This window comes from Myotis myotis, unplaced genomic scaffold (genome assembly GCF_014108235.1).
Source record: "Myotis myotis isolate mMyoMyo1 unplaced genomic scaffold, mMyoMyo1.p scaffold_m19_p_1, whole genome shotgun sequence".
Classification (NCBI taxonomy): domain Eukaryota; kingdom Metazoa; phylum Chordata; class Mammalia; order Chiroptera; family Vespertilionidae; genus Myotis; species Myotis myotis.
In genome coordinates this window covers 186,332,827-186,345,823 of record NW_023416313.1, presented here as the reverse complement: position 1 = coordinate 186,345,823, position 12,997 = coordinate 186,332,827, and the positions used below count along the sequence as shown (strand labels likewise).

At 42.2% G+C, this 12,997-nt stretch overlaps 1 protein-coding gene across 3 annotated transcripts in view; it reads left to right on the top strand.

Annotated features, from left to right (window-relative positions):
• Positions 1 to 12,997, top strand: part of TXNDC16 (thioredoxin domain containing 16) — a 95,042-nt gene that overhangs the window by 56,924 nt on the left and 25,121 nt on the right. For 2 of the 3 annotated variants that reach the window (XM_036307086.1, XM_036307077.1), the window contains exons 15-16: positions 10,287 to 10,455; positions 11,405 to 11,541. The exons of the other annotated variant lie outside the window; for it this stretch is intronic. In XM_036307086.1, coding sequence (XP_036162979.1) covers positions 10,287 to 10,455; positions 11,405 to 11,541 — 306 coding nt within the window. The remainder of the gene's footprint in view (positions 1 to 10,286; positions 10,456 to 11,404; positions 11,542 to 12,997) is intronic. 3 annotated transcript variants of the gene reach the window in all.

Below are 12,997 nucleotides of genomic sequence, written 5' to 3'. Positions count from 1 at the left end.
ATCTGGGTGTGTGTTTTTTAAATCCTCACCTGAAGATATAGTTTTATTGGTTTTAGAGAGAGAGGAAGCTGGGGGTGGGGTGGGGGGGTGGTGAGAGAGAGAGAGAGACAGACAGAGAGACAGACATCAATATAAGAGAAACATTCATCAGTTGCCTCCTATATGTGCCCGAACTTGCAACCTAGATATGTGCCCTGATTGGGAATCAAACCTGCAGCTTTATGTTGTACAGAACGATGCTCCAACCAATTCAGCCACCTGGGGCCAGAATATCTGGTTTCATTAATTGTTGAATAAATGAATAACCTATTATAGTAGTTTCATGAGTTTTGTTTTATTTAGTGAAAAGTGTGTAGAAGCTATTTATATATTGGGGACTTTGTGAACTCAAGAAATTGATTCCAGAAAGTCAGTTCTAAACAGAGCATGTTCTGTAATAATAAAAACATCAGAGATTTTCAAAAATATTTCTGAACCATTTCTTTATCATTCATTTCCCAACCACAGTTGATTCTACTTTTGATTATTTCATTACCCAAGTGAGGAGATGATTAAGTCTTTAGTTACTTTGATTACTGATCTTTTAAATAAAGAAAATTCTCTTATTCTCTTTTAGGTTATCCTTTGTAGTTGCATTCTGTGGGCTGATTTTAAGTTTCCTTTTTTAAGGTACTTTAGCCTTATTGGGAATTTATTAGAAGAAAGGAAAAGGAGGGTGGTGAAATATAAACCATAATAAAATAGCAATTGGATAATGTTCCTGAATAATAGAATTATCTCCCCAGCCCATTTGACTAGTTAACAAATGAACAAGGAAAGATTCCCTTACTTTCTTCTCTATTCATGACCAAATTAAGAGACTATCTGACCCCTCAATGCAAGGACTGTGAGTTGTATGTGATTGTAGGATAAAAAAGCAGATTACCAGTCCAGGACTTGATTATCTTTTACATTTAGTTTGTTATTAACAATTCTTTTAGTAATTAGATATCAGATAAATGGACTTTTGAGGGCTTAATGTAGAAATGCATTAGTATAGGTAACTATAGTGTTTTGTATCTATGTTGAAGCCTAAACTATAACTTTTTAAACTAGGAAAATATTGTAATATTTTGGGCATTTAGTTCTGCAAACTTTCACATTAACTACTTGGGGAAAAGTCACTTTTCATCTCTTAATCCAAGACAATGAAGATTATTTTATACTCAGTCACAAGGTGGCAGCAAGTGTCAGGTGTTGATACTTATATTGTATCTGTAGCTAAGAGAATCTGTTTTTTCCCCTTCTTTAAATTAAGAACTCTTTTTGAAATTACTGCATTGATAAAGTATATGGGATATAATACTGCAGGCATCTTAGAATATTAGGTTATTCCAGTTGAAACATGATTAAATATTGGGACCATTTTATAGGAAGGAAAATTTTAAATTGGCAACTTTAACATAGGTAGCCTTACAGTGTTTAATGATATGTATCAATATCCTTTTTTCAGTGTCAAAGATAACATAAAAATTTTCAACTTGGACTGCAGGGACAATAACATTCTTAGTGGTGGTAGATTTGTTGAGGATGTATATTGAAGGCAAAGAACTGCATTTGTAACAGCACTATATCCTACTTGGGTGCCAATATATAATACTAGAAGCTCGATGCACAAAATTCATGCGTGGGTAGGGTCCCTAGGCCTGGCCAGCTATCAGTGTCGATGGGGCCTTCCAGTTGCCAGCCGGGGCCTTTCTTCATTCCATGCCACCCCCTGGTGGTCAGCGCATGTCATAAGAATGATAGAACTCCCGGTCTCCCGGTCCAACTCCTGTGGGAACACTTTGCATATTAGCTGTTTATATCTATAGATGGTACTCTATATTAACAAGTACCACTAGATATTTATTGACTAAATAATTATAATAAAGGATAAGAGAACTTTGTAGAGAAATCACTTAGCAGATCTAATTTTAGAAGGAATAGGATTTACCTTTGTTTATATGGTCATGTAGTATTCAGGTATTAATATATTTTAGTGTAAAATTTAAAATTTTTTCATGAAGAAATATAAGGTACATTACATAAATTTTTATACGGTACATACTATGTAACCAACATTGTACTAGGCAGAGGAATATAGTGTTGAATAAGATAGATTACATCCTGCCTGTATTGTCAAACAAATTGCTAACATTAAATCTAGTGATAAATTATCACTCTGTGTTGTATAACCTAGAATCATTTAAAATATAAGAGTGAATTTTTAGTATTAAAAATTTTTGGTGATAAAATATTAAAGTATTATATTCACAGTTTTAATTGTTATACAAAGAGTCCTTTGGTCTAATATATTAAAGTTTCTTTCTTTTTTTTTAAAAAAATAAGTCTTTATTGTTCAGATTATTACAGTTGTTCCTCTTTTTTCTCCCCATAGCTCCCCTCCACCCGGTTCCCATCCCACCCCATGTCCTTACCCTCCCCCCCACCATTGTCCTTGTCCATAGGTGTTTGATTTTTGTCCAGGCTCTTCCTGCACCCCCACACCCCCTTCCCCTCGAGAATTGTCTGTCCACTCCCTTTCTATGACCCTGATTCTATTATATTCACCAGTTTATTCTGCTCATCAGATTATTCACTTGATTTTTAGGTTCACTTGTTGATAGATATTTATTTGTTGTCACTTTGTTGTTCATAATTTTTATCTTTACCTTTTTTTTTCCTTCTTCCTCTTCTTAAAGAATACCCTTCAGCATCTACACTAATAAAAGAGAAAAATGGTAATTGGTGTACGGCGATACCGTTTTCATTGGCTAATCAGGGCTATATGCAAATTAACTGCCAACTAAGATTGGCAGTTAACTGCCAACTAAGATTGGCAGTTAACTGCCAACAAGATGGCGGCTAATTTGCATATGCAGGCACAATGCAGGGAGGGGAAAGGGAAAGCAGGAAGAAGCCCCCTGCCACTGACAGTGATCTGAAACCCAGGGGGGAGCTAAGAGCTGGGGGGCAGGGCAAAGGCGGCCCCAGGGCCGCCTTTGCCCTGCCCCCCAGCCATGATCGGAGAATCAGGCGCCTTTGCTGCCCTGGCCAGTGAGAGCAGGAAGTAGGGGTGGAGCCAGCGATGGGAGCTGGGCACGGTAGAAGCTGGCAGTCCCAGGAGCTAGGGGTCCCTTGCCTGGGCCTAAAGCGAAGCCCACGATCGCGGCGCCCCCCGCTGCCACTGCAGGTCCCCGCTGCCCGGGCCGGACGCCTAGGCCAGAGGCGTTAGGCCTGGGCAGGGGCGGAGCCTGCAACCGCAGGGAGCTGGGGGTCCCCTGCCCAGGCCTGACACCTCTGCTGGAGGCCTCAGGCCTGGTCAAGGGGCTGATCCGGTGATTGGTGATCGGAGGGTGATGAGGGTCAACTCCTCTGGCCGAGGTATCAGGCCTGGGTGGGGGGCGGAGCCGGGGATTGGGGGGATATGATGGTCCCCTTGCCCAGGCCTGAAGCCTGGGTCAGAGGCGTCAGGCTTGGGCGGGGGGTGGAGCAAGCGATCAGAGGGAGATGGGGGTCCCCTGCCCAGGCATGATTCCTGGGCCAGAGGCCTCAGGCCTGGGTGGGGGCCAGAGCCAGTGATCGGGGGGAGGTGGGGGTCCCCTGTCCAAGCCTGACACCTCTGGCGGAGGCGTCAGGCCTGGGCAAGGGGCCGATCAGGCGATCGGAGGGTGATGGGGGTCAACGCCTGAGGGCTCCCAGTATGTGAGAGGGGGCAGGCTGGGCTGAGGGACACTCTTTCCCCCCACACACACACACACCCAGTGCACAAATTTCGTGCACCGGGCCCCTAGTTTCATATAATACTGGTTTGGTGGTGATGAACTCCTTTAGCTTGTCCTTATCTGTGAAGCTCTTTTTTTTTTTTTTTTCCTTTTTTTTTTTTAATTAAATCTTTATTGTTCAGATTACTACATTTGTTCCTCTTTTTTTTCCCCCCATAACTCCCCTCCTCCCAGCTCCCGCCCCACCCTCCGCCCTCACTCCCCACCCACTGTCCTCTTCCATAGGTGCACGATTCTTGTCCAGTCTCTTCCCGCATCTCCCACACCCCTTTCCCCCCCAAGAATAGTCAGTCCATTCCCTTTCTATGTCCCTGATTCTATTATGATCACCAGATTATTTATTCACTTGATTCTTAGATTCACTTGTTGATAGATGCATATTTGTTGTTCATAATTTGTATCTTTACCTTTTTTTTTTCTTCTTCCTCTTCTTAAAGGATACCTTTCAGCATTTCATATAATACTGGTTTGGTGGTGATGAACTCCTTTAGCTTTTCCTTATCTGTGAAGCTCTTTATCTGACCTTCCGTTCTGAATGATAGCTTTGCTGGATAAAGTAATCTTGGTTGTAGGTTCTTGGTATTCATCACTTTGAATATTTCTTGCCATTCCCTTCTGGCCTGCAAAGTTTCTGTTGAGAAATCAGCTGACAGTCGTATGGGTATTCCCTTGTAGATAACTGGGTTTCTTTCTCTTGCTGCTTTTAAGATTCTCTCTTTGTCTTTTGCTCTTGGCATTTTAATTATGATGTGTCTTGGTGTGGTCCTCTTTGGATTCCTTTTGTTTGGGGTTCTCTGCGCTTCCTGGACCTGTAGGTCTATTTCTTTCACCAGGTGTGGGAAGTTTTCTGTCATTATTTCTTTAAATAGGTTTTCAATATCTTGCTCTCTCTCATCCTCTGGCACCCCTATAATTCTGATGTTGGTGCGCTTGAAGCTGTCCCAGAGGCTCCTTACACTATCTTCATATTTTCGGATTCTTTTTTCATTTTGCTTTTCCAGTTGGGTGTTTTTTGCTTCTTCGCATTTCGAATCTTTGACTTGATTCTTGCGCTCCTCTGGTCTGCTGTTGGGTGTCTGTATAATATTCTTTATTTCAGTCAGTGTATGCTTAATTTCTAGTTGGTTCTTTATCACAACATCGAGGGTCTCATTAGATTTCTTGAGGATCTCACTACATTTATCGGCGGTCTCACCAGTCTTTTCGAGGGCCTTACTAAGTTTATCGGCAGCTTCTAGACAGTTCTTAAGAGACCTTAAAAGTGTGGTTCTGAACTCAATATCCTCCATTGACAGTTTTGTCCTGTTTCTTTGTCTCCGCATTTTTTATGCTTTCTTGGTGCACCCCCTAGTGGTCTTTGTCCGCAGTCTTGTTGCCTTTAAGCCTTGATTGATGTCGGCAATACCGGGGTGATTTGACCTCCAGGCTAACTGGCTATGAGAGTTGGCTGTGTCTGTAGTGGGAGGGCTTCTGTGCTGGATCTCTAGGGCGGTGCTAATCTAGCGTTTGCCTGAGGCTATCCGGCAAATGGTTCTGTGCAGGGCTTGGGCGGGGCGGGTCCCCGGGGATCTGAGTATTTCACTTCAGCACTGCGCCTCCTCTGAGTCTGGGTATGATATTCTCTTTCCTCCTAGTTGTAGAATTTCCACTCAGCCAGCCTTCCCGTGGTTCTGGGTGATGTCCATTCTGTCCTTTAGTTATATCTCTGAAGTGGTTGTTTGAGGCAGCGATCTCCGGCATTAACCTATGCCGCCATCTTGTTTTTTTTCTCCTTATCTGTGAAGCTCTTTATCTGACCTTCAATTCTAAATGATAGCTTTGCTGGGTAGAGTAATCCTGGTTGTAGGTTCTTGCTAGTCATCACTTTGAATATTTCTTGCCACTCCCTTCTGGCCTGCATGGTTTCTGTTGAGAAATCAGATGACAGAAGTATGGGTACTCCATTGTAGGTAACTGACTGTTTTTCTCTTGCTGCTTTTAAGATTCTCTCTTTGTCTTTTGCCCTTGGCATTTTAATTATGATGTGTCTTGGTGTGGTCCTCTTTGGGTTCCTTTTGTATGGGGTTCTCTGCGCTTCCTGGACTTGTAAGTCTATTTTTTTTTCACCAGGTAGGGGAAGTTTTCTGTCATTATTTCTTCAAAGAGGTTTTCAGTATCTTGCTCTCTCCCTTCTTTTGGCACCCTATAATTCGGATGTTGGTGCGCTTGAAGTTATCCCATAGGCTCCTTACGCTATCATCACATTTTTGGATTCTTTTTTCATTTTGCTTTTCCAGTTGGGTGCTTTTTGCTTCTTCATATTTCAAATCTTTGACTTGATTCTTGGGATCCTCTAGTCTGCTGTTGGATTTCTGCTATTATTCTTTTTTTAAAAAAAATGTTTCATTGCTTAAAGTATTACAAAGAGTATTACATATGTCTCCTTTTTTCTCCGCCCTTAACAATCCCCTGGCCTCCCCCACCTTCCACTGTCTTATGTCCATTGGTTATGCTCATATGCATGCATACAAGTCCTTCGGTTGATCTCTTACCCTGCCCCCCTCCCACCCCCAAACCCGCCCCGGCCTTCCGCTGTAGTTTGACAGTCTGTTCGAGGCTGCTCTGCCCCTGTATCTATTTTTGTTCATAAGTTTATAATGGCCTTTATTATCCATAAATGAGTGACATCTACATGATGGAATACTATGCTGCTGTAAAAAAGAAGGAATTCTTACCATTTGCAACAGCATGGATGGAACTGGAGAGCATTATGCTAAGTAAAATAAGCCAGTTAATGAAGGAAAAATACTACATGTATATTATTCTTTATTTCAGTCATGTATGCTTAATTTCTAATTGGTCCTTTTTCATATCCTTGAGGGTCTCACTAAATTTCTCAGAGATTTCTAGAAGATTCTTGAGTAACCTTACAACCATGGTTTTGAACTCTATATCCAGTAGTTTGCTTTCCCCCATTTCTTTCATTTATGACCTGTTTATTTGTCTCCTCATTTTGGCAGCTTTCCTGTGTTGATAAGAGTGGCTGTGTGTGCTAGGTGTTCTATAGGGCCCAGTGGCTCAGCCTCCTTAGTCACCTGAGGTGGAAGCTCTTGGTACATGCCTTTGTGGGCTGTGTGCACAGTCTTGTTGTAGTTAAGCCTTGATTGCTGTTGGTGTCACTGGGAGGAATTGACCTCCAGACCAATTGGCTGTGAGGACCAGTTGTGTCTACGGTGGGAGAACTGCTGTGATGGAAACACCCTTATGGGGCAGGACTTGCTTCAGTGGGGCTTTGGTGCTCCCTGAATCTGCCCCCTGAGTGTGTCTCATATGGATTTAAAGAGTTATAATCTGGTGTGGTCTCACACTGACCACTGGGTACACTGGCTCTTGGATCTCCAAGGAGGTGCAAAGTCAGCCACTGCCTGAGGCCACCCAGCAGGAGCTACTGAGAGATCTGCAGATTCCTCCTCTTTGTTTGGGGTTTGGAGGTGCCCAGATGAGGCGCAGCTGTGAAGCAATGCAGGCTGCTAATGAACCTTAGGCCTTCTTTGGAAACTCTAGGGTTCTTTGACCCAGCTGCAGTTTGTTAGGTTTTACATTGCAAAAGGCCAAGCCTTTCATATGCCAAAGCCTCTGCGCACAGCTTGGGTGGGGTTGTAAATTAGGTGGGGCGGGGCCTCAGGGAATCACGGGCAGTACAAACAGCAATGGTTGCCCATCGGCCCTGTCCCAGATAGTCCCTGGGTCTCTGTGTCCTGTGCCTCCCATGCAGGAACAATAAACGCTGGGAGCACCTCTGAGAGAAAGCCACCCTCATGTTCCGGCCCGATGCCAGACAGTCCAGTTTTTCCCTGTATGAGTCTGGGTCCCCAGTGTCTCACCCAGAACTGGAGTTCAGAGCAGTCGGGAGCTTGTATCTCCCTCCTGATTGAAAAAGACCTCAGCATATCCAGTTGCCAGCCTGTTTCGTGGGCCTCTGCACTTCCGCACCTCTGCACCTCCTACCAGTCTAGATGCTCTTTTCTTTGTCCCTCTAGTTGTCGAACTCCACTCAGCCAGCCTTCCCGTGGTTCTGGATGATATCCATGTTGTCTTTTAGTTATAGTTTTGATGTGGCTGTGGGAGGCAGCAAGTTCAGGTGTTTACCTATGCCGCCATCTTGGTTCCTCTCTATTAAAGTTTATTTTGTTAGAATTTACTCATTCCTTTCACAGCTGAATTGTGTGGTGCCTGTTTTATTTGGTTTTTGATCTCTTTCTATCGAGAGATTTACATATTTTGAAGATTTTTACATATCCTCCTATATAATAAAGAGGTAATATGCAAATTGACCATCACTCCAACGCAGAAGATGGCCACCCCCATGTGGACACAAGATGGCCAGCAGGGCAGGGCAGTTCTGGCCGATCAGGCCTGCAGGGGAGGACAGTTGGGGGGGACCAGGCCTGCAGGGGAGGGCAACTGGGGGGGACCAGGCCAGCAGAGGAGGGCAGTTGGGGTGGACCAGGCCAGCAGGGGAGGGCAGTTGGGGGGGGCCAGACCTGCAGAAGAGGGCAGTTGGGGGGGGCCAGGCCAGCAGAGGAGGGCAGTTGGGGGGGACCAGGCTGGCAGGGGAGGGCAGTTGGGGGGGATCAGGCCTACAGGGGAAGGCAGTTGGGGGTGACCAGGCCAGCATGGGAGGGCAGTTGGGGGTGACCATATTGGCAGGGGAGATGAGTAATATAGACACAGTCCCATTTCTCAGGGAGCTTTCTTGGTAGAAACAGACATTCATCAGGTAACCACACAAATGAGTATATAATTACATCTATATAATAAAAGTGTAAGCGACCATTATGGGTCACTATGATGCACACTGACCACCAGGGGCCAGATGCTTAATGCAGGAGTGTCCCCCTCATAGTCAGTGTGCTCCCATAGGGGAGTGCCGCTCAGCCAGAAGCCAGGCTCATGGCTGGCGAGTGCAGCGGTGGTGGTGGGAGCCTCTCCTGCCTCTGCGGCAGCGCTAAGGAGCAGCAAGCCGAGCGGTAAGGAGTGAGCAGACGGGTGGTAAGGAGCGAGGGGTCCCGGACTGCGAGAGGGTGCAGGCCAGGCTGAGGGACCCGCCCCCCCTTCCCCCACCGCACAAATTTTGTGCACCGGGCCTCTAGTAATAAAATAAAGAAAGGAGCATGGTTCTATCAGTGCATAGGAACCTGCTGTAGATCAGGGTGTCCAGGCATTCTTGAAGTAGTCATACATGCAGAGATATGAAGGGGTGAGAAAGACCAAACTCATAAAAGTTCGTGGGGGTGGGCTGTTAGCAAAATAGATTTGAGTTTTGAAAAGACACTTCTAGTTTCAGTGTAAAGATATATCCAATTCAGAGAGATGAATTAGAAGCGTACTGTAGCTACCCAAGGAGAAATAGTGAGTACTGGTAGTAAAGAGAAATGGATAGATAGAAGGGATATTTCAAATGTAAGTGGTAAAATTGAAAGGCTATACCAGCCGTGGGCAAACTACGGCCCGCGGGCCGGATCCAGCCCGTTTGAAATGAATAAAACTAAAAAAAAAAAGACCGTACCTTTTTATGTAATGATGTTTACTTTGAATTTATATTAGTTCACACAAACACTCCATCCATGCTTTTGTTCTGGCCCTCCGGTCCAGTTTAAGAACCCATTGTGGCCTTCGAGTCAAAAAGTTTGCCCACCCCTGGATGCTGATTGATTTGATTAGCCATGGGGGAATTAGGAATGGGCAGATGAGAAAAATGATATTTTGTTTTTTGAGTTGTACAAGAATGGCAGTGTTCACCAATATATACAGGATGAAAACCGTATTTGGTTTTAGACATACATACTGAATTTGAGGATGTTTTCACTCAAACAGAAAAAGGTAAGTCAGTAAGGATATATGGGTCTGAAACTTTCAGAAGGAGCCTGGGCCAATGATATAAATTTAAGAATCATTATATTGGCTTGGCAGTGGTTTTTGAGTTTGTCTAGGACATGAGTGTAGAGCAAATAGAGAAGGAAGAATAAATTGAGCCTTGAGGAACGCCCATCTTACTGGCAGAGAACCTGCCAAAGGAACAAAAAGGAACAGCAAGAGAAGTGGCAAAAAAGCCAATAGGGGAAGGTGTTGCAAAAAATCAAGGGAAGAGAGTGTTCCACAGCAGTGTTTGATACTGCTGAGAAGTTAAAATAAGAATGGGCCCTAATTGGTTTGGTTCAGTGGATAGAGCGTCGGCCTGCAGACTGAAGGGTCCCAGGTTTGATTCCGGTCAAGGGCATGTACCTTGGTTGCGGGCACATCCCCAGTAGCAGGTGTGCAGGAGGCAGCTGATAGATGTTTCTCTCTCATCAATGTTTGTAACTCTCTATCCCTCTCCCTTCCTCTCTGTAAAAAATCAATAAAAAAAAAATAAGAATGGGATATGAAAATATTGACAATTTTTAACAACTGAGTTTTCTACATTAATATTTATAAAACGTGCATTTTCCTTCTAATTAGGCACACCCACTATGCTGCTTACTAGAATAAACTGTGCAAATTGGCCTGATGTATGTACTAAGGAAAATGTTACTGAATTTCCTGTTGTAAAGATGTACAAGGAAGGCGAGAACCCAGTATCTTATGGTGGTATGTTAGGAACTGAAGATCTCCTAAAATTTATCCAGCTGTAAGTATGCAGCTTCACCCTAAGATTTGTAAGCGTTTAGGTCTATAAAATTTCTAATTACCACATGTTGACACAGTCTGAATGGATTAAGATGGATACTCGAACGGAAATCACAGGCTGAGCATTGATGAGTGAGCTCATCCACATACCATCACTTTTGGGGAGATAGAAATTTTGTTTAATGAGAGTGATTTTTTTGTTTGTTTAGAATAGTATTTGTCTTTATTTTGTTGGATGTTTATCCTGCGGCATATAGTCTTTTCTAAGTTCAGTATTTTTATTTTTTTACAAGCTGAAAAGTATTTAAAAATTTATTTATTAAATTGATTGGAGTGACATTGGTCAACATGAATATATAGGTTTCATAGGTGGGTTTCTATGTTACAAGATCTGAATATTGCACTACATGCCCACCACCCAAAGTTAAATCTTCTCCTGTCACCTTATATTAGGACCCCCTTCTCCCCCACCCTCTTCCCTCTGGCAATCACCACACTGCTGTTTGTGTTCATGAGTTTCAGTTTTATATCACACACATGAGTGAAATCATATGTTCTTAGCTTCTTCTGACTTATTTCACTTAGCATAATGTTCTCAAGGTCCATCCATGTTGTTGCAAATGGTGCTATTTCATCCTTGCTTATGGCTGAGTAGTATTCCATTGTGTATGTGTACCACGTCTTCTTTATCCACTCCTCTATCATGGGACACTTTGGTTGTTTTCATGTCTTGGCCACTGTGAATAATGCTGCAGTGAACATAGGGGTGCATATATCTTTGCAAATACATGATTTGAAATTTTTCAGGTACATACCCAGGAGAGGGATTGCTGGGTTGTATGGTAGCTCTTTTCTTAATTTTTTGAGGATGCCTGATTGCTTTCCATAGCTGGTGAAAAGTGTTTTTAAAAATTAATTATATATATATATATATATATATATTCATATAGCAACAGGATTTCATGTCCAGTGAACATAACATCTATACAAGAAGCAGAAGAATATTTAACTGGGGAATTATATAAAGACCTGATCTCCTATTCTGGTGTGTCAGTACTGGGACTATTTAGTCCATCCATGACAACAGGTAAGTGGAATTGAATTTTAAATTATACAATACTTCGTTAAAAACTCATTGACTAGTTTTTTGTTTTGTTTTTTTAAAAGAATTACTATCTTTTTAAATTACAGAGAACTCATAGAGGATTTTGAAATACAGAGAAATTTGAAGAAAAATTAAAATCTATAATCTAATTATTTGGAGTTGCTAAATTTTAATGTAATTTCTTCCCTCTTTTTCTGTGTACCTCTTTATTGCATATTTCTATATGTCTTCCTGCTTTCAATTCTTTTGGATGTATACCATAAGTGAAATTTCTGGGTCATAAGGTAATACGATTTTTAATTTTTTGAGGAACTATCATACTGTTTTCCATAGCGACTGCACTATTTTACATTCCTACCAACAGTATTAAAGGATTCTAATTTCTCCACATGTTCACCAACACTTGTTATTTATTTATTTATTTTTTTAAGTAGCTATCCTGATGGGTGTGAGGTGATGACTCATTGTGGTTTTGCTATGCATTTCCCTAGTTGTGTGATAATTAGTGATGTTGAGCATCTTTTCATGTGCATGTTGGTCATTTGTACTTCTTCGGGAAAATGTCTATTCAAGTACCATGCCCAGTTTTAATTGGTTAATGGTTGTTGAGTTGCAGGAGTTCTTTATATATTCTGTTTATTAACTCCTTATCATACACATGATTAACAAGTATTTTTCTCTCATCCATGAGTTGCCTTTTCACTCTGGATTGTGTCCTTTGATTTTTTTTCTTTTAAAACAGTTTTTACTATTTAGATATTTTCGTGCATGAAATGAGGTTAGAGGCCAACTATTTGTCTAAGTAGTTAACACTGTTTTCCTTTTTTTTGATTCTACCATTCCTTTTTGTGATTCTACCATTAGCATATTAAATTCACATCTATATGTGTGTATATATGTCTGTTTAAATGTTTTTTGTTTTGTTTACTTATTGATACTTAATCTATTAGTTTTTAATGTATGTTGGGTTAATTTTAAAATACATGATTGGGTCAAATCTCTTATTTGCCTTTTTATATATTTTTTTGCATATTGACTCTTTCAGGTGAACATTAGCTATTTACACATATTGTCTATACTTATTTGAATATCTATTGCTTATTTTATGCTTCATTGGTATTTCTTTTTTGTTGTTGTTGTTAACCTGAGGATATTTTTTTCCATTGATTTTTAAAGAGTGGAAGGGAAGGATGAGGGAGAGGGAGAGAGGGGGAAAGGGAGAGGGAGAGGGAGAGGGAGAGGGAGAGGGAGAGAGAGAGAGAGAGAGAGAGAGAGGGAGAGAGAGAGAGAGAGAGAGAGAGAGAGAGAGGAGGAGTACGAGGGGGAGGAGGGGGAGGGTTGGGGGTGGGGGAGGAGAAACATTGATGTGAGAGAGACACATCGATTAGTTGCCTCCCGCAAATGACACACAAACACACACAAACGTGCAACGCCAGGT